This window comes from Passer domesticus, chromosome 14 (genome assembly GCF_036417665.1).
Source record: "Passer domesticus isolate bPasDom1 chromosome 14, bPasDom1.hap1, whole genome shotgun sequence".
NCBI classification, from domain to species: Eukaryota; Metazoa; Chordata; class Aves; order Passeriformes; family Passeridae; genus Passer; species Passer domesticus.
In genome coordinates, this window is record NC_087487.1 from 20,104,768 (window position 1) to 20,123,603 (window position 18,836).

At 67.1% G+C, this 18,836-nt stretch overlaps 4 protein-coding genes across 5 annotated transcripts; 1 reads left to right on the plus strand and 3 right to left on the minus strand.

The window, feature by feature from the left end:
* The first annotated feature begins 3 nt into the window (after positions 1-3).
* Positions 4-2,648, plus strand: TMED3 (transmembrane p24 trafficking protein 3). Its single transcript, XM_064388780.1, has 3 exons — positions 4-251; positions 902-1,150; positions 1,588-2,648. The coding sequence occupies exons 1-3, from the start codon at positions 99-101 to the stop codon at positions 1,822-1,824; spliced, it is 639 nt and encodes a 212-aa protein (XP_064244850.1). The 5' UTR covers positions 4-98; the 3' UTR covers positions 1,825-2,648.
* A 712-nt stretch (positions 2,649-3,360) lies between these two features.
* LOC135280652 (gonadotropin-releasing hormone II receptor-like) lies at positions 3,361-5,760 on the minus strand. 2 transcript variants are annotated; one of them, XM_064388779.1, is made up of 4 exons: positions 5,567-5,760; positions 4,597-5,147; positions 4,051-4,255; positions 3,361-3,933 (listed from the first exon to the last, which is right to left on the minus strand). In XM_064388779.1, the coding sequence occupies exons 1-4, from the start codon at positions 5,607-5,609 to the stop codon at positions 3,497-3,499; spliced, it is 1,236 nt and encodes a 411-aa protein (XP_064244849.1). In that variant the 5' UTR covers positions 5,610-5,760; the 3' UTR covers positions 3,361-3,496. The 2 variants fall into 2 exon arrangements, with proteins under 2 accessions (XP_064244849.1, XP_064244848.1); XM_064388778.1 differs by having other exon boundaries at positions 3,361-4,255.
* A 1,098-nt stretch (positions 5,761-6,858) lies between these two features.
* LOC135280681 (mesoderm posterior protein 1-like) lies at positions 6,859-8,699 on the minus strand. Its single transcript, XM_064388844.1, has 2 exons — positions 7,480-8,699; positions 6,859-7,094 (listed from the first exon to the last, which is right to left on the minus strand). Exons 1-2 carry the CDS (start codon positions 8,467-8,469, stop codon positions 7,032-7,034), a joined length of 1,053 nt encoding a protein of 350 aa, XP_064244914.1. The 5' UTR covers positions 8,470-8,699; the 3' UTR covers positions 6,859-7,031.
* A 3,819-nt stretch (positions 8,700-12,518) lies between these two features.
* On the minus strand, positions 12,519-18,270 carry ANPEP (alanyl aminopeptidase, membrane). The gene is made up of 20 exons (XM_064389480.1): positions 17,622-18,270; positions 17,209-17,354; positions 16,994-17,130; positions 16,784-16,910; positions 16,523-16,677; positions 16,337-16,450; positions 16,080-16,223; positions 15,941-16,006; positions 15,734-15,799; positions 15,401-15,573; positions 15,241-15,320; positions 14,948-15,081; positions 14,804-14,859; positions 14,539-14,686; positions 14,332-14,429; positions 14,080-14,187; positions 13,829-13,996; positions 13,598-13,738; positions 13,401-13,482; positions 12,519-12,863 (listed from the first exon to the last, which is right to left on the minus strand). The coding sequence occupies exons 1-20, from the start codon at positions 18,215-18,217 to the stop codon at positions 12,705-12,707; spliced, it is 2,898 nt and encodes a 965-aa protein (XP_064245550.1). The 5' UTR covers positions 18,218-18,270; the 3' UTR covers positions 12,519-12,704.
* Positions 18,271-18,836: the final 566 nt, after the last annotated feature.

Genomic DNA, 18,836 nt, shown 5'->3' on the forward strand with positions numbered 1-18,836 from the left:
GTGGCGGTGCCGGTGCGGGGCCGGGGCCGGTGCCGGTGCGGGGCCGGGCTCGGTGCGGGGCCTGGGCCGGTGCGGGGCCGGGCTCGGTGCGGGTCGCGATGCCGGGCGCGGTGCGGACGCTGTGCCTGGCCGCGCTGCTGGGCGCGCTGGGGGCCGGCGGCACGGAGCTGACGCTGGAGCTGCCCGACAGCGCCCAGCGCTGCTTCCACCAGGAGCTGGAGAGCGGCGTCAAGATCACCCTCGACTACCAGGTACCACCCTGCCTGTACCTTCCCGCAGCCCTGCATGCTCCGTGCCTGCACCCCCTGCCCAGACCCCTGCCAGGGCCCCCTCCACCCGGGCCCCGTTTGTGCCCCATCCCTGTGCCCCTACCCGTGTGCCCCATCCCTGTGCCCCGGTGCCCGTGCCCCCTTGCCCACAGCCCTGCCCGTGTGTGTGCCATTGCCTCTGCCCATGCCACCTGCCCGTGCCTCTCTCACACTCCCATCCTGTGCCCGGCAGAGCCCCAGGCAGGGCTGCAGTTCCACCCCAGCTCCCTCCATGCTGCACTAGGAGCTGTTCCCAACCCCAACCCCGTGCCCAGCAGTGTCCACCTGAGAGCCAGGCCTGGGATGTGCCCACATCAGCCATGGACAGCCCTGACCTGGGCCATGAGGGCTGTCCCTGTCTCCAGGCACCCCACCTGAGCCATGGGCACCCAGCTGAGTTGCTGGCACTGTGGTGCCCAGCTTCCCCAGGGAAGCTGGGGTTCCCCTGGCCTGGGCCCCATCCCGTGGGCACGGTGCCCGCTGGCCTCACACACACACACACACACACAGAGCCGTGGGGCTGGGCAGGGGCAGGGGGCCCTTGCCACGTCGCTTGGTGTGTGCCACCATCAGAGATGCATCTCCCTCCACAGGTGATCAGCGGAGGACACTATGATGTGGACTGCTACGTGGAGGACCCCAACGGCAAGACCATCTACCAGGAGACCAAGAAGCAGTATGACAGCTTCTCGCACCACACCGAGGTCAAGGGTGTCTACACCTTCTGCTTCAGCAACGAGTTCTCTACCTTCTCCCACAAGATTGTCTACTTCGACTTCCAGGTGGGCGACGAGCCTCCCATCCTGCCCGACATGAACAACCGCGTCACTGCCCTGACACAGGTGGGTCCCAGGAGGGAGGGAGGGAGGGAGGATGGGTCCTGTCACAGCCCCCAAACAGCCTTGCGGGATGGCAGTTGGGGACTTGTCCCCCTCTTCCTCCACTGGATGCAGAAGTGCCAACTGCCAGCCACCAGCCCCACCACACCACATCCTGTGCCTGGCTCACGGCCCTGTCTGGCTCTGGGCTCCCCTCTCTGCAGCAGCCCCTGTCCATCCCTGTGAGGGAATTGCATCAGCCATTCCATCCCTCGGGGTGAGCTCTGGGCTGGGCACCCGGGTGCCCTCGTGGGCCTCTCAGCCCTGTCCCAGTGGGGAACCACCCTGCGTGGGTTCTGGCAGGGAACCTGCTACACCAGCCCTGCTCTTGAGTGTCCTGGCACGGCCCCTCAGCTGAGCCGTGTCAGAAGCGACAGGGGGCTCTTGTCCTTGTCCCCCAGCTGGAATCCGCCTGTGTCACCATCCACGAGATGCTGAAGGCGGTGATCGACTCCCAGACCCACTACCGGCTGCGGGAGGCGCAGGACCGCAGCAGGGCCGAGGAGCTCAACGGGCGCGTCTCCTACTGGTCGGTGGGGGAAACCCTCATCCTCTTCGTGGTCAGCATCGGCCAGGTGATGCTGCTCAAGAGCTTCTTCACCGAGAAGAGACCCAGCAGCGGCGGAGCTGGCACCTAGAGCTGTGTGTCTGTGCCTGAGTGGAGCAGGCAGTGGGACAGCCCGGGGCTGCTCTGTGCCTCCGATCTGTGCCGTGGGCAGGCGGGGGGTGGGAGCAGGGGGTGACACTGCTCAGCTGGGTGACACAGCCACCCAAGAGCAGGCGTCCCCCGGCATCACCTCCCACTTGCCATGGCCCGGCCTACCCTGTCCCCTCGCCTGGGCGCCCTGTCCCCCTCTCTGGCTGCACTGGAAGCAGGTGGGAGCAGCACCAGCACGGCACTGGGGCACCCTCGTGACTGGGACGTGACCACACACTGCCCCTGAAGCCCTGTGCAGCCACCCAGGGCAGGGGCAGCGCCGGCACCCACCCAGTGCCCTCAGCCCGAGGAGAGCTGCCCTGGGCTGGGGTCTCTGTCTGCACCCAGCTCTCCTGGGGCGGGCACGGTGCTCCCAGCAGCGGGGCCACAGCAGCAGCAGCAGCACCCAGCAAGGGAAGGCTTTCTCTGGGTGGTGCTCTGGCTCTGCCAGCTCCTCCCCTCGCCGCAGTTCTCAGGCTGGCAGCAGGGGGTGTGCCCGTACCAGGTGGTATTTGAGACTCAGCCCCCTCACACATTCCCCCCACCCTGTGGACACGTGCCAGGGAAGCCCCATCCCTGCCCCAGAAGCACGGAGGACTCACACGCCTGGGACTGCAGCCCCCCATTCCCTGGAGCCCCACAGGACCCCTGGAGTGACTGTGCTGGCCCTCCAGCCCTCAAGCAGGTGCGAGATCATTTTTCAGAGCTGAAGCAACTCCGCTAGATTTTTCCTTTGCCACTTTCAAATAAATCCCTGCAAGCATGGCTGGCACTGCCATTACTGGGCACAGCTTCTGCCTTGCCCCCTGCCCACACCAGCTGAGCTTGCCCCTGGCACAGGAGCAGGCGCTGGAGCCAGAGCCCCCTCGGCAGGAGCAGCAGCCCTGTCTGTGCCCCAGCGTGGGATGGGGTTCAGGGCTTGGGATGGGGCTCCCACTGCCAGTGGGGATCCCCAGGCACAGCCCGGCTCTGGGGTCCCTTCCCTGAGGCTGGGGGGATGCCAGGGCAGTTCTCCTGGGCTGTCCCTGACTCTGGCAGTGCTGCTGGTGCTGGGGCCAGTGAGGAGCCTCAGCCCTCGCCACCTCTGCGGGCCCCCGCAGCCGTGCTGGCCTTGGGGCAGCTGCTGCAGGCGGGAGGGCTGGCCCTGTGTGCCTCCCAACAGCCTTGGGCCCGAGCCAGGAGCTCCTGTTTGGAGCACAGCCGGCGGCAGCAGCACCCTGGGACTGCCACCAGCCCTGGCAGGGACAGCCCTGTGCCTGCGGTGGGGATGAACAGGGAGGGAAGGGCCCTGCCCTGGCCAGGCTGGGATGGCCTGGAATCTGCCCCTTCCTGGGGGCTCCTGAGCCACCCACGGTGGGGACAGGGGCAGCTGTGACCCCCGTGGGTCAGGGTGCTGGCTCTGGGGACACGGGAAGGACAAGAGGTGGCCATTGGACACTTTATTGCTGTTCAGGGCACAGAGAAGGGAGAGGGGATGGGGGCACGCCCCCCGCCCCAAGCCTGCAGGGGCACTTTGGGGTGCAGGGAGAGCAGCAGTGACACCATCCCCACGGACCTGTGCTGACCCGGTCGCCCTGCTGCCAGCCCCCCCTGCCCTGAGCACCCCGCTGGTGTCACAGGGAGCTGCTGTGGCAGGAGGGGTCCCTGGCAGCCCCTCGGGGCCGGCGCAGCCCCGGGGCTCCCCGCTGGGGCGGCAGCGAGGAGGCTGAGCAGCGGAAGGAGCCGGTGGCTGGGGAGGGGGGCTGGGCCAGGGGGCCGTGCCTGCAAGGGCACCCCCAGCCCCCCCGGAGGGGGATGGTGAAGAGCCCGTAGGTGATGGGGTCCAGGCACGCGTTGAACAGGCCAAAGATGAAGAGGATGTGGGTGAGGGCCGGCGAGATCCTCTTCTCCATGGCGCGGGGGCAGAACCAGTGCCAGAGCCCCAGCAGGTAGTAGGGGGTCCAGCAGAGGATGAAGGAGGAGACGATGACCAGGCTCATGCGCAGCATCCGCAGCCGGGCCCGCGGGATGTTGTTCCTGGAGCACCGCAGCGACGCGTCCTGCGAGGAGACTGTGGGGGAAGGGGGGCTGGGACGGGGGCCCCGTGCCCTGGGGGAGGGCTGGGGGTCCCTACAGAGCTCCAGGCAGGACCTGCCCTGGGCACGGGGCCGTGTCCGTGGGCACTCACAGAGGCCCGAGCCCATGCGGCGGGAGATCTCCAGCAGGATGCGCGCGTAGCAGCAGACCATGATGAGCAGAGGCAGCAGGAAGAGGCAGGCAAAGCCCACCATGTTGTAGAGGGTCTCGTGCCAGGCCCGGGGGAAGCTGCCGCGCGTGGTGCACTGGGTGAAGTTGTGCGGGGGGCGCAGGGTGATGGTGTGGAACAGGAACAGCTGCAGACAAGAGAGCTGGGCTGGGGGTGAGGGAGGTCTGTGCCTCCCGAGCCAGGGCGGGCACTGGAGGCCAAAGCAGGGACCCCCAGCCCCAGCCTGGGGGTGGGTTACCCCCCTGCAGCGGCTCTGCTCCGCACTGACAGGGGCCTGGGCAGCCCCGCAGTGGGCAGAGCAGGGCGAGGGGCGTCACTGCCACAGCCACTCCACTGCCAGCTCTCCGTGCCCATCCGCGGGCTCTCCATCCCCGCCCTGCGGGTCACACCGGCCCTGCAGCGAGCCCGGACTGTGCCTCCAGTCCCCGGGCTGGGGGGGTCTGTCAGCAGAGGGGCCCGGCTGGGTACCTGCGGCACGGCCAGCGCCGCGCTGAGGAGCCAGGCCGCGTGCAGCATGGCGCGGTTGCGGGCGCGGGCGCGGGCGATGGCCAGCGGGCGCAGGATGGCGGCCTGCCGGTCCAGGCTGATGACCACGGTGACGAAGGCCGAGGCGTACATGGCCAGCAGGCGCAGGTACATGAGCAGGCGGCAGGCCAGGTCGCCCGCCCGCCACTGCAGCGTGATGTTCCAGACGGCGTCCAGCGGCATCACCAGCACGGCCAGCAGCAGGTCGGCGGCGGCCAGGTGCCGCAGCAGCAGGCGGATGTGGGGGCGCCGGCCGCTGCCCCGGCCCCCCACCGCCCGCAGCACCGCCAGGTTGCAGCCGGCCGAGAGGGCGAACAGGGCGAAGGTGACGGCCACGCGCACCTGGGCGGCCGGCGAGAAGGTGGGCAGCCGCGGGGGCTCCTCGCCCCTCTCCTCGGGGGGGCTCCAGGCGCAGCCCCACTCCGGGGGCGTCGTGCCGGGGGGCTCTGCGCTGGTGTTTCCCACGGCAGGGCCCGGGTCTGGGTGGTCCCCACCTGCCACGACAGGCAGAGGGGCAGTGGCAGCCCTGAGGTGGGGGCTCTGGCCACACTCAGCACTGTGGGTCCTGTTCCCTAGAGCCCCCTCAGCCCCCTGCCCAGGGCCACGGTGCCGACATCGCGTTTCTGAGCTCACTTCCCTGTGTTCCGTCCTTGCCTGCTCGCTGCATCCTGCTGCTACCCCTGGGCCTCCAGCAGCCCCCAAAGCCCCTCCACGCCCCAGAGCTATGGGGGTCCCCACACCAAGCAGGGCAGAGGAAGACAATGGCAGCTGACCCAAAGGCCACCCACCTCAGGCCATTACTGCTGTGCCCCTCCGTGCCCAGAGCACCCCGCATGATCCTGCCTGGGGAGGCGACCCCACCCACCCAACAATGACACCTGGAGCACCAGACACCCCATTCCCCCCTGCTCACCTGCGTCCAGGGCGTCCTGCCCGGCATTCCCCAGCCAGGCCATGGCAGGGCTGGTGCTCACACAGTGCCGAGGCTCTGTGCTCAGGGCTCCTGCATCTGCTCGGGGCACAAGGGGGAGCAGAGCAGGTAGCGGGGCAGGTACTGCAGAGAGGCAGCACCTGCTGCTGCAGCTGCTGTGGCGTGGGCGCCCTTGGCAGCTCTGAATGGTCCTTGACGCAGCCAGCACTCGGAACAGCACGGTCCTTCCCCTGCCACCCACAGCACACGGGCACACGTCAGCGTGCGTGGGGCTCACACGCAGGAATGGACAGTGGGATGTGCCCCACATCTGTGGCAGGGAGCCCCCTGCCCAGGGGGTGCTGCTGGTGCCCCCCAGGTCTGGCACTGCTGCTGCCACAGCCAGGTACCAGAGCACACGAGGGCTCCTTGCATTGAGGTGCAGCATTTGGGGGGCTCAGAGACCCACAGGTCCCTCCTCCCAGCCCTGCCACTGCCAGCTGCTCCCGCAGACTGTGGTCACCCCATGGCAGTGTCCCCACGGCTGGAGCACGTGCCCTGGTCCCTTCAGCCCTGGCTGGGGAGCAGGACTGCCGCCTAAGGCAGGGCAGGCCAGGGGGCTGCTTTGCATCTCAAAGGCTTGTGTCCCGTTCTGTCACGCCCCTCCTCGGACCCAGCAGAGGATATTAACCTCATTAGAGAGTCCTTTCACACTCCATGGGGTTCATTAACCCCCCGCCCCTCACCCCAGACCCCAGAGCTGGGAGGACACTCCCCTGACACATTAGCACATGGCTGCCAGGTCCCAACACCCTCCTGCTAATGGGGACCCCAGACTTCAGGGAGCCACCAAGGGGGTGGGGGCATAGGGTCCCCATCACCAGCTCCTGGCAGGGTCTCCAGCTCATGGGCTCAGGCCCATGCCCACACCGAGCTAGACTCCAAATCTTCCCATCTCACTCTGCCTTGGGAGCTCCCACAGTCCCAGAACTGCCAGGAGAAGGCTGGATCTGGAGGCTGCTGGGGCTCCTCAGCCCTTCCTGGCTGGATCTGGAGGCTGCTGGAGCTCCTCAGCCCTTCCTGGCTGGATCTGGAGGCTGCTGGGGCTCCTCAGCCCTTCCTGGCTGGGGGTCAGGCCCAGGGCAAGGGGAGCATCTCTCTTCATCCTCCCCCAGTTCTCTCCCAGCCTGTGCCTGGCTGCCCCTCAGCCCCAGCCCTGCAGCCCAGAGAGGAGAGCCCAGGCAAGCCAAACCCCATTGCGAGCCCAGCTCCTGGGAACAGGCACACGGACACTCAGAGAGGGCACAAGGGTTTATTCACATCCAGCCGCCGCCACCCGGCGCGTCCAGCACGGCTCCGGGCTCCGACGGGGCAGCTCGTTCCTGCAGCTGTCCCAAGGCCAGCGTGTCCCCAGCTGCAGGGCTCCAGATGGGCATCGGGGTGCTCCAGGCCCGGGGACTCACCCGGGTCAGTGCCGGGGCTGTGCTGGGAACAGGGCCTCCAGCAGGGAGAGCAGGTCCGCAGAGAGATCCTGGGGAGCAGACAGGGAGAGAGAGGGTGAGCAGCCACGCAGATCTGCAGGCAGGGCTGGGGTCGTGGCAGTGACAGCCCACCCACTGGAAGGGCTCCTGGGCAGGGACAAGCAGGACAAGGGACTCCATTCTGTCCCCACTAATGGGATCCACATGAGGGAGGGAAGCACCAGGAAGGACGGGGCAGGCTGGGGGATCCACCTCAGCCGCTGCACGGAGCAGGGCTCACCTCTCCATCCCCAACCCCAGACAAGGCTGTTGCTACCCCAAAACCAGTTCCTGCACTGCCCCACACCAAGAGGACTCTGAGGCTGCCCCAAGGGGGGTTGATCCCTGCCCCACACCATCCCCATGCTGAGTCACCCAAACCCCAGCAGCACGTACCTGGGTGACGGTCCCTGTGCCCACGAACTCTGACAGCACCAGTCCCGAGTCCAGGACATCACCAGGGAGATCCGGGGGGGCCACAGCCCCTGCAGAGTGGGGAGGGGTCAGCCAGGGTGACGCAGGGGAGGTGACGGCCTTGTTCAGCTCTGAGGAGGTCCCCATGGCAGCCACGTAGGGGGGTGGCCCCCAGGTCTCCGTCTGGATGTTGGGAACCCCAAGAACCTCTGGAGGGGTCCTGGTTGCAGGGATGTAGGAGGGAGACCCCCAGGTCTCCATTCTGATGTTGGGACCCCCAAGTGCATCTGGGAGGGTCCCTGCAGCAGGGGTGTAGGGGGGTGACCCCCAGGTCTCTAACGCCAGCTCCGGACCCCCGAGCACCTCCTGGGCAGTGCCCGCAGCAGGGCTGCAGAGAGGGGACCCCCAGGCCGTCCCCAAGCCGGGGGCCCCGTGCAGCTCCGGGGGCATCCCCGCCACGGCGGGTGAGCCCCAGCCCGCGGCGCCGGGCGGCGAAGCATCGCGGGGCTCCGTGTCCTGGCAGCACCCCAGGCCCCGGGGACACAGGGGACAGTGTCGGGGGGCCGGCGCGCCGCGGCCGAGCCCCAGCAGGGCGGAGAGGTGGGCGATGTAGCGGGTGGCGAGGCGCAGGGTCTCGATCTTGGTGAGGGTCTGTCCGGCGGGCGCCAGCGCGGGCGGCAGGTAGTGCCGCAGCCGCAGCAGGGCCTGCGCCAGCCGCCGCATCCGCAGCTTCTCCCGCTCGCTGGCGCTCTGCCGCGGGACCCCCGCCGCCCCGCCGCCCCGCGGCCCCTTCCTGCCCCTGGGGCGGGGGGCGGCGTGCCCGCGGCAGGGCCCCCGAGCGGCGGGGGACGCGAGCCCGCAGGAGTCGGGCGATGCCGCGGGCGAGCTGCTGCTGTAGCCCGGCGGGTCCGGGGCTCCGCGCTCGGCGCGGCGGGCCGGCGGGGCGGCGGGCAGCGTGCGGCCGTGGGCCATGGCGGGGCCGGGGCTGGCAGCGGTGTGCCGCGGCTCCCAGCGCCCCGGCTTTATGCCGGCCCGGAGGTGTGAAGAGGCACCTTCGCGGCTGCCGCACTTCAAAGGCCGGGGGTGCCGGGGGGGCCCGGGCCGCGGCTGTGAACGCGGGGTGACGAATTTCACCCCCGAGGTGTGAAGCTGCTCGGTGCTGCCCCTCGGCCCCGAGCGGGGCGGGGGCCGGGGCCGGGACCCTCCCGGGAGCGGCAGCGGGGTCTCGGCAGCTCTGCCGGGGGAGCCGCAGCGGGGCTGCAGCGGGGTGCCCTGGGGGCGTTTTGGGGCTCTCATGGGGCTTCAGTGGGGCTTGCAGTGGGTCTGCGGTGGCGTGTCCCTGCGTCTCCCCCTGTAGCACAGGGAGCTGCCCCTGTGGCTTTGTGGGACACCCCCCGCCCGGTTTGGGGGTGCGGGGTCCCTGACGGACCCCTCGGGCTGGCCGGGGCTGGCAGCGGCGGGGGAGCCCCCACGGGCGTGCAGGGCCGGGCCGGGCTGGGAGGAGCCCCCCCGGCGCGTTCCCAGGCCCCGCAGGTGTCGGGGCCGGCGGGTGTGAAGGTTTCCCGGGAAACGGCCCCGCCGAGGGACGGAAAATCCATCAGGGAGCAAGGGGACACGGGCACGGCACGGCACGGGCCCCGGAGCTGGTGTGCACAGCCTGCTCTGGGGTACATCTGGGGGCACAGGACCCCCGAACTGGGCGTGCACAGCCCGCTGGTACTGCGGGGCGCAGGACCCCCCAAAGGGGGCGTGAGGAGCCCGGGGAACATGAGGGGCACAGGATCCCCGCAGAGCTGGGGGCACAGCCGAGGGGACACAGCCGGGGACACAGGACCCCAGACCGTGTGTGCGCGTCTGAGCAGCGCCCGCACTGACCCACCAGGGCCAGCCCCATTCCAGCACCCAGCCCGGTCTGGGGGCGCAGGGGGTCTGAGGGGAGACCTGCACCCCACGGCCCGGCCAGGCACGGCCCCTTCCCCGCTGCCGGCCCCCTCCTGGGCCGCATTAGCTGATGAGCTCCCGGGTAATGAGTTCTGCACCCGCCGCAGCCGCTTCCCACCTCCCTGTTTGGACAAGTGCGGCTGGGCTGGGGCAGCGCCGGCCGCGGGGTCAGAGCCCCCGCAGGGTTGGGAAAATCTTTAATTCTGACAAAGAGTGTTTAAGTCTTGTGAATTCCTTTCGCTTCAGCCAGAAGTGCTTAGTCCTGTATTAATGTGGGCAAGTGGTTATCTTAGCCTTAAAGGCTGTGGACCAACACTGGTAAGAAGATGTATCCAGACCACAGAGCTGGGATGTATTCAAAGAGAAGAAATTTTTTTGGTTTTGGCCTATGACCAAAACCAGATAATTTGAGGAATAGGGTGTTCCCCAAAAGAGACCAGAGACCTTCAAACACCCCTACTCTTATGTGAAAAAGCTCCACAAAGTGATATAAATATGCAAAAGAATTTGCGGGACTGTTTAGCATACGTGTATGAGTTTTGGGAAATGTAATTAATAACTTTAAAAGACTTAAACTAGTCTGTTAGCCAGCTGTGGTATAGGTAGCAGGAGACATGCTCTGCACACCCAGCACTGAAATAAAGTAATGCTACTTTCTAATACTGAAATTAGAGTGTTAGAGGGTTTGATTCCCAAAATCTGGTGACAGCAGGACACCCTGCAGCCCCTCACCCCGGGAGCAGGGTGGGTTCCCCCATCCCTTCAGACCCTATCAGGGGAGCAGGGTGCAGGCCATGAGGGCACCACGACAGAGCTCAGCCAGTGCCCAGCTCAGGCTGTGCCCACAGCCCTCCTGCCCTGCTGGGACCCTGCCGGGACACCTCCCTACCCACTGGGGCCTGTCATCCCTGGTCAGACCCTGTGTGGTTTCTGTGTTTGTCCCTCTGTCTGGGACGGGCAGCGCTCACAGGGACACTGCCCGGGGCTGCGGGGCCAGGAGGAGCCCGGTCAGTGCCGGGATGTCTCTGGGAAGGGAGACCCCGGCCCCCACCCCCTGCCCCTTAGGGCCGTCAGCCTGAGGCAGAGCTCGCACAGCGCCCGGAGCCGGGGCTGGGAGCTGGGCAGAGGGCAGGGAGCTGCCCAGGGGACTCTGCCGGGTGCCAGGACCGGCGGCTCGGGGTCCGGCGCTGGAAGGTCAAGTCCCGGGCTGGGCTGCCGCCGGCAGGGCGGCCGTGCGGGAGGTGCAGTGCGGGGAGGTGCGGTGCGGTGCTGCGGGGCTGGCGGCACGTTAGCATCTCTCACGGCCGTGTGAATGGGTCCCCACACACTTCCCAGCGCCGGCAGGGCCAATTAAGGACCGAAGGAGTCAGATCTGACACCTCTGCAAATGGGCCCGGCATTCCCAGGCTCCTGCCGCCCGCCCGGAGCGGGGCGAGGCTGGGGGAGCTCGATACCTCCAGGAGGGCGCAGAGGCATCGCCCCGCACCCCCGGCCCAAATAAAGCCGGGGTCACCCTCAGACGGGGCCCGCAGAACAGTGTCCAGCCAGGGCCAGACACAGCCGAACCCCCAGCTCCTTCGGCAGAGTCCCCCTGCGTCCCCTCGGGGCAGGAGGGCTGCGGCACTGCCTGCCCGCACCAGGATCGCGACCCGGCCACCTCTCCGCCCTGCTGGGGCTCGGCCGGGGGCGCCGGCCCCCCGACACTGTCCCCTGTGTCCCCGGGGTGCTGCCAGGACACGGAGCCCCGCGATGCTTCGCCGCCCGGCGCCGCGGGCTGGGGCTCACCCGCCATGGTGGGGATGCCCCCGGAGCTGCACGGGGCTCCCTGCATGGGAATGGGTGCCTGGGGGTCCCCTCTCTGCAGCCCTGCTGCAGGCACTGCCCCAGAGGTGCTCGGGGGTCCGGAGCTGGATATGGGGTCATCCCCCACACCCCAGATCCTCCCGGAGCTTCAGAGCAATCCCAGCCACACTGCCCTGGAGCCTCCCCACAGACGTGCCACAGCCACGGCTAATAGGGCACCTTCCTGCTGCTGCTGGGAGCCTCCAGGGCAGGACTGGTGGCCACAGGCAGCACAGGATCCCTGCACCTGGGTGCCAGCTGCCCACACATCACCAGGCACCCAAAGACCCTCCCCGGCCCAGCCCCTGCAGTCCCTGGGCTGGGGTGGAGGATGGTCCTCGTGGGGTGGGTGGCAGGGGCTGCAGGGTGGGGTGTCCCACAGCCACTCACTTCACACAGCTCAGCCCACATGGCTCAGCAGCCCCTGGGCCCCAGCCAGGCTCACCCTCGCAGCTCCTGCTGCTGCCTCTCCTGCCCAGCTGCACCCCAGCAGCTGTGGGGCTGGAGCTGCCTGCACCCCTGGACACAGAGCCCACACAGGCACGGTGGCAGGGCAGTGGGGCAGTGGGACAGTGGCATGGCCATGGGTTGGTGGCACAGCCATGACACAAAGCTGCACAGGATGGGACAGACACCAGGACCCTCACTAAAGCTGCCCTGCAGAGCTGCTGCCCCATTCCTGACTGCGGGACCTGCACCCCAGCACAGGGTGGGCTGGGAGCACCCTTCAGCCTGGCACCCCACACACACTGCCAGGTGCTGCCCCGGGCCAGCAGCTCGGTGCCCACTGCCAGCCCAGCCCCCAGCCCAGACGTGTCCCAGGGCTGAGGTGGCAGAGGGACTCACCACCAAGGCTGTCCCCAGCCCCACTGGCCCGCAGCTCCCACCTGCCTGGGGTCCCCTCCCTTCCCTGAGCCCAAAGGCAGCTCCATCCCTGCAGGCCCCTCAGGGACAGTCCCTGCTACCTGTCACAGCCTGGCCCTGCCCGAGCCTGCAGCACCTGCTCAGGGCAGCGCGGGCAGAGGGGTGCTGGTGCCAGCCCCCTGAGCAGGGCCCAGCAGGAGAGCTCGCACGCAGCTGTCAGACAGAGGGGCTGGGGGCTGGCGTCAGCGAAGCCCCCAGAGCCACTTAGCACCAGGCTCCTAACAGCCGGGGGCTCCCAGCCCCGGGCCTGCCCGGCCCCTGGCGCTCCCCACCCAGTCTGTCAGAGTCCCCACAGCACGGCCCGGCCCGCAGGGTGGCCCTGGAAACCAGGCGTTTATTTACACCCCCGAGCGCACCAGCCCGACCTCCCCCTGCCAAGCCCCCGGGTCCCCAGTGCCCTTCATGCAGGCGTCAGCCCCTCCCTGGCAGGGCGGGGGTGCAGGCACTCTGCCGCGGCCGCGGGTCCGTGCCGGTGGCCGGGGAAGCGCAGGAGGCGCCTGTTATCCGCTCTTGGTCTCATTCTCAAACCAGGCCAGCACCGTGGCCCGGTTCTCCTCCACCCACTTGATGTTAGCGCGGGTCTGCTCCAGCGCCTGCTCCAGTGCCCGCGTCCCCGACCCAAACCCGATGTCCTCGTTGTCCTTCTTGAACTGCTCCAGCTGCCAGGCAGAGACGGGGCTGGAGCAGGCAGGGCAGATCCCAGCAGCTCCCAGCACCATTGGACACCCCCAGGAACACCCCTGGGAGCACTCCAGCCCCTGGGAGCACTCCAGCCCCACCCCAGCATCTCTCAGCTGCTCCCTGGCAGGACACCAACAGCCCCCAGGAGCACCCCCATAGCCTCTGTGAGCCCCCAGCACCACTCCGGCCGCCCCCAACACCACCCAACATCATCCTGACAGCCCCAACAGCACCCTGAGAGCCCCCAGCACCATCTCAGCAGCCTCCAGGAGCACCCCAACAGCCTCCAGCAGCCCATGCAGCACCCCAACAGCCCCCAGGAGCACTCTGACAGCCCCTGGGCATTGCTGCCACCCTCCCAGCAGGCACCCAGCAGCCTGGGACAGGGACAGAAGCCTCTTGCACCCCTGGGCACACAAGGGGCAGGAAATCCCCTCTCAGGGCTGCTGGCAAAGGGCAGCGCTGTCAAGGCTGGGGTCCCTGGTCCCCTGGCTCCTGCCAGGGTCCAGCCTCACCTGTTGCAGCTCAAACTCTGAGGAGAAGCGCTGGGTCACAGATAAAATCAGGCGGGAGAAGGAGAAGGAGCCGCCCCCGTACCTGGGAGAGCAGAAGTGTGCTCAGCCAGGGCAGGGGACAGGGGACAGGGGAAGGGACAGTGGCACCCTCCAGGGGCGCAGGCAGGCAGGGTGCCCCCAGCCCCCGCGGTGCTCACTGGGTGAAGAGCGTCCTCCAGTTGCCTCGGATGAAGTCCCAGGCCAGGGGCTGCCCCACGACGTTGCTGGCAATGCTGTTGATGGTGGAGGTGGCATCCTGCTTCCGGATCTTTGCAGGGTCGAGCGTGTACTGCAGGTACCTGCAGGGGCACGACGAGGGGTGAGGGGCTGCCAGGGGCCATGAGGAGGGTGACGGGCTCACCGCAGTGCCAGCCAGACCCCACACGCACCGGTTGAGGATCCAGGGGTGCGGGCTGCAGGAGAGGGCCGTGCGGAGCTTGTCAGCCTCAGACACCACGTGGGCCTCCGTGAACTTCTGCCAGAGGAAATCCCAGGCATCCTCCCCGCCCGTGGCCACCATGCTGCAGTAGATGGCTGAGCGCAGGTTCGGGGGGACCCTGTTGGGGTAAGAGCTGTCAGTGCCAGGCGCCCCTCGCCGTGCCCATCCCACCACACACAGCACCGGGGTCCCAGGGCTCACGGGTTGGTGGTGCTATTCTGCCACTGGCGCAAGTAGTCGATGGCCAAATTCTGGCAAGCGGTGACACCGAAGGAGCAAGCGGTGCTGATGGCATTGGCCTCGTTGTACCTGGGGGAGAGAGGCCGTGAGGGCTGGGGTCTGGCACAGGGCACCCACCGGCCAGCGCCAGCTGGGGGCTGGGCTGTGCCCTGTACCCAGCGCAGTCAGGGAGACCCCAGGGACCCAGCCCAGCCCCAGGGCCACGGTACTCACTGCACCATCAGTGGGTAGTCACTGAGGATATTCGTCCAGTTATTGGTGAGCTTCTGGTAGTGCTCGAAGAGAGGGGTCACCTGCTTGTTTATGTATTTCTGGGGGCAAGAGGGAGTCAGTGCCCAGTGACACTGGCAGCAGCCCCCACACCACCCTGGGGGCAATCCTGGCCCCTCATGCCCAGCACAGGGGGCTGGCACCACTCACCGACATGGCCCCAAAGACCTCGCTGCGGTCAAACATCTGCTGGAAGTACTTGAGGTTGGTGAGTGCTGCCTGCCAGGGCATGTATTCTGTCTCCTGGCTCAGGAACCGTGTCGTGTCCAGAGCCAAGGTCACATTGATGTACTTGGCCCTGTCAGGGGTGAGGGCAGCGTCACCTCTGCAGCCCCACTGGCACTGCCCACCCCAGAGCACCCACTCCACCCAGCCCCTCACTCCAGTGGCACCCAGACCACCAGGCAGGGCTCACCTGGCCAGGTTAAAGGCATCGTCAATGATCTGGGCACGGTTGATCAGAGGGAAGACCTGAGAGAGCAAAGTCAGTGTCTCAGGGCAGCCTGAGCGGGGTGGTGTGAATGGAGTCCCACACCACAGCCCTCAGCACCCCAGGTACCGTGTGGTTAGTGTCAAGCTGCTTGAGGAGCTGATCCCAGTTCTCCTGGTTGTAATTGACACGGAAGTACCCAGTGACATTGAGGTTCAGCAGGAGCCAGTCGGGGGTGTTGAGGCTGAAGTTGCTGTTGGTGGCTGGGAAAGGGACAGGAGGTTCTGCCAGAGCTGCATCCCCCCACGCCAGGGAGGACCAGGCTCAGCCCCCACCACCACTGCCTCCCTGGGAACCCCGAGCCGTGCCATAGCAGTGGAAGTGACAGCAAGACCCCCACTCACGGCCAGGACGTGCCATACCTGTGACTTGGGTCAGCCAGTAGGTGCTGTTCCCCCGGCCACTGCCTGTCATCCAGGTGATGGGGACAATCCAGGTGTAGCTGCGCCGTGGACAGACAGGTGGTGGGACTGGCCCTCATCCCCTGACCCCTCAGTTCCCAGCCAGCCCCGCCACACTCACTTGAAAACAGAGGGTCTGTCCACAGGAGATGTGGGGTCCAGCAGGAAATGGGTCTGGCTGACGGTGCCGCTGCGGGTGTCAACAGTCACCACAGGGAAGCCCATCTGCAGCGTCCAGCGGTCCATGATGTTGCTGATAGTGTCAGGCAGCTGGACTCCGTTCTTGTCCACCGCCTGCGGGGATGGCAGTGCCACCGGTCACCAGGGCCAGAGGCACAGCCAGCGTGGGGCTTGGCCAGCGCTGCAACCCTCACCCAGCATGGGGGACCCTGCCACACCAGGCAGCCCCCCAGAGCCAGGGCCGGGGATGCTGCAGGAGCACCAGCCCTCTCACCTGTTGCAGATGGACCCAGAGGTCAGTGTAGATGGTGTTGCTGTAGGAGAAGGTGTGGAGGTAGGACTGTGGGAGAGCACCAGGAGAGACGGGTGAGCAAGGACAAATCTGGGGTGTGGGACCCCCCTAGAGCAGCCAGGAAGGTCTCTACCATGGGATGCCCACCCTGCACTGGGCTCGCTGCCCCCAGTACCAGCAGCACCTCACCTGCAGCCCCTCCTTGAAGATGTCCTCACTAAGGAAGCTCGAGAGCATCCGCAGCACCGATGCTCCCTGCAGGGACAGCAGGTCAGAGAAGGCAGGGACACCCCGCAGTCCATCCCCACCCAGGGACCCCCGTGCACACCTTGCTGTAGGCGATGGTGTCGAAGACTTCACTGATCTGGGCTGAGGTGTTGATCTCGTCCTCGCGGAAGGAGAGCGGGTGGGAGCTGGCCAGGGCGTCTGTGGCCATCACCGTATGCAGCTCGTTCAGCACCATCAGGTCTTTCTGCAGAGGGGGCACCGGCACCCTCCTCAGCCCCGGCGTACCGCCCGCCACCGGGGCAGCCCCGGGGTGCCCGTTCCCCTGCCTGCCCCACGCCCCTCGGCCCTGGCACTCACAATGTTCCAGTCGGGCTCAGCAGAGTCAGCACCCAGGTACTCCACGTACGAGGCGAAGCCCTCGTTCAGCCACAGGTCGTTCCACCACCGCAGCGTCACCAAATTCCCAAACCACTGCAGAGGGCACAGCACTCCCTCAGCCGCCCGCCGTCAGCCAGGGCGGTGGGCGAGGGGCGCAGCAGGTACCTGGTGTGCCAGCTCGTGGGCGATGACGGTCACCACCCGCTCCTTGTTGCCGATGGAGGAGTAGTTAGCGTCAAAGAGCAGCGAGTTCTCCCGGTAGGTCACCAGCCCCCAGTTCTCCATCGCGCCCGCATTGAAATCGGGGAGGCCAACCTGGTCTGGGGATGGAGGACTCGGTCAGTGCCCAGCTGACAGCACGCTGGACCATCCTGTCCCCTGCCTGGGCACCTCAACCCAGTGCCCCGGGCACCCCGCAGCACCCACCGGACTTCGGGAGCGGGTAGGCCGTGTTGTAATGCTTCTCAAAGAAGCTGAGGATGGGGCCAGTGACCTTGAGTGCGTAGTCACCCTGGCCCTCATCGATGGCTTTGGGGCGGCCCCAGATGCGAATCTGGAGAGGAGGGATGCAGGACTCATCAGTGGCCCAGGCTCAGCCACCCACATGGGCAGGGGGTGCACCCCACCCCATCCTACCAGTGTTCCCTCCGAGCTGTTGTCCACGGAGGTGAACTGGCTGACGATGAATGCCAGAAGGTACGTGGACATCCGGGGAGTGGTGTAAAACTCAGTGACATTCCAGATTTCTCCATCAATCTCCAGCTCGCTGGTGTCTGTGGAGATCACAGAATCACCCCACAGCCCTGCCTGACCCCCCAGCCCCCCAGTGGGGTCCCCCCCCCCCCACTCACTTTTGGCAGGCATGTTGGAAATGGCCTTGTAGCCAGAGGGGTGGATCAGCGTCACTGAGAAGTTGGCTTTCATGGCTGGCTCGTCGAAGCAGGGGAAAGCTTTGCGTGCATCAGCCGCCTGCATCTGCGTGGTGGCCACCACCTGCCTGTGAGCCAGCCCCATCAGTCCTGGGGGTCCCTGTGGAGGCTGCACCCCCCAGTCCCCTGTCTCCCATCGCCACTGGAGCGGCATGAGGATGCAAGGGGGGCACAGAGGCTCCACACACCCATCCCATGGCCCTGGTGGGAGAGGAGCCCCAAAGCCAGCCCATGCCCTCCACTGCCCTGTGCCAGCCCTGTGCCCCCATTCCCCTTCCCACCATCACACTGGGCCAGCCCCGTGGCTTCCACCCCATCCCCTGCCTTCCACCTACTTGATGCCTGACTCGTCTGTGTATTCGCTGCGATAGAAGCCAGCCAGGTCATCGGCCAGCTCCCCGGTGAAGTTGCTGGACAGCCGGTACCGCTGGCCCTGCTGCAGGGGAGCCTCCAGCTGCACCACCAGGTACTGGGTGGTATTCTCCAGCCAGGTGCTGGAGATGGCAGGGGCACTGCCACCACCCTCTGCCTTCAAGGTGGCATGGAAGGAGCCCTGCATGGTGTAGCTCAGTTTCTTGCTGTGGATGAGGATGAGGTTGGTCGCTTCCTCACACAAGAAGACCACGCTGCTGTTGCCCTTGAAGATGTACATGTTGTTGGCATCGGGCTTCAGGAAGGGCTGCAGGGACACCTCGTAGAACTCCGGCTTCAGCGTGGTCGGCAACCTCCACCGGTTCCAGGGGTTGTTGGGGGCAGGGGTGGTGGTGCTGGTGTCGGGGCTGGCCGTGGTGTTGCTGCCCACATCTGATGTCCCCTTGTTCTTTTCCTGGGCGTACACCACCGAGAGTGCAATGATGGTGGCCACAGCCCCCAGGCCCAGCACGATGGCCACGATGCCCACGGTCTTGCTGATGAAGAAGCCGCCTGCCATGGCGGGCAGCAGGAGCGGCACTGGCAGAGACGGCTCTGGTGCAAGCACGGCTTTTAGCCTCTCGCTCCCACGAGGTTTATTAGTCCAAGTTAATGGGTGAAGGATTAAATGGGCATGGGGTTCAGGGCGGCGACAGACCCTGGGATGAGCTTTCCACCCGCCCGCCCCCCAGCCTGGCAGGAGCAGCAACGCCCGGCGCCGCTGCTGCAGGGGCAGAGCTGGCAGCGGGGGGTGGCACCATGGGGGAGCGTGAGCGGGCTGTGTGCCTGGACCCGGCGTCCTGCCCCAGCGCTGGCCTGGCCCTGCAGAGGGAGGGACAGAGCGGGTGGTCGCAGCCAGCAGCCACATCCCACCATGCAGCGTGTGTCCCCATCAGCCAAGCTCAGATGCAGGCTCAGTGTCACCCCGTTCACCCTCGAGCGACACTGTCAGAGGGTCCAGGCCTCTGACAGTGCCCCGGCGTGCGGGGGGCACAGCACACAGGCTGCCCCACCCAGGGAAAGCTGGGCAGCATGGTGCAGCACAGGGGCCTGGCAGCTGCGGGGGAATGTGGGGAGGGACACTTGGGCGGGGCTCCTCTGCTCACAGCGCTCTCAAAGTCCAGGGTCAGGTACCTGGA

Coding starts and splice junctions, on each gene's coding strand:
- LOC135280652 (XM_064388778.1), bottom strand. CDS start 5,609: ATGGCCTGGCTGGGGAATGCCGGGCAGGACGCCCTGGACGCAG. Junction 5,148..5,566: donor GCAGGACGCCCTGGACGCAG/GTGAGCAGGGGG, acceptor CTGTCGTGGCAG/GTGGGGACCACCCAGACCCG. Junction 4,256..4,596: donor CGGCGCTGGCCGTGCCGCAG/GTACCCAGCCGG, acceptor TCTTGTCTGCAG/CTGTTCCTGTTCCACACCAT.
- LOC135280681 (XM_064388844.1), bottom strand. CDS start 8,469: ATGGCCCACGGCCGCACGCTGCCCGCCGCCCCGCCGGCCCGCCGCGCC. Junction 7,095..7,479: donor GCACAGGGACCGTCACCCAG/GTACGTGCTGCT, acceptor TCTGCTCCCCAG/GATCTCTCTGCGGACCTGCT.
- ANPEP (XM_064389480.1), bottom strand. CDS start 18,217: ATGGCAGGCGGCTTCTTCATCAGCAAGACCGTGGGCATCGTGGCCATC. Junction 15,800..15,940: donor TCTTCAAGGAGGGGCTGCAG/GTGAGGTGCTGC, acceptor GCTCTCCCACAG/TCCTACCTCCACACCTTCTC. Junction 13,739..13,828: donor CACCCCTGGATCCTCAACCG/GTGCGTGTGGGG, acceptor GTGCCCCTGCAG/GTACCTGCAGTACACGCTCG.
- TMED3 (XM_064388780.1), top strand. CDS start 99: ATGCCGGGCGCGGTGCGGACGCTGTGCCTGGCCGCGCTGCTGGGCGCG. Junction 252..901: donor AGATCACCCTCGACTACCAG/GTACCACCCTGC, acceptor CTCCCTCCACAG/GTGATCAGCGGAGGACACTA. Junction 1,151..1,587: donor GCGTCACTGCCCTGACACAG/GTGGGTCCCAGG, acceptor CTTGTCCCCCAG/CTGGAATCCGCCTGTGTCAC.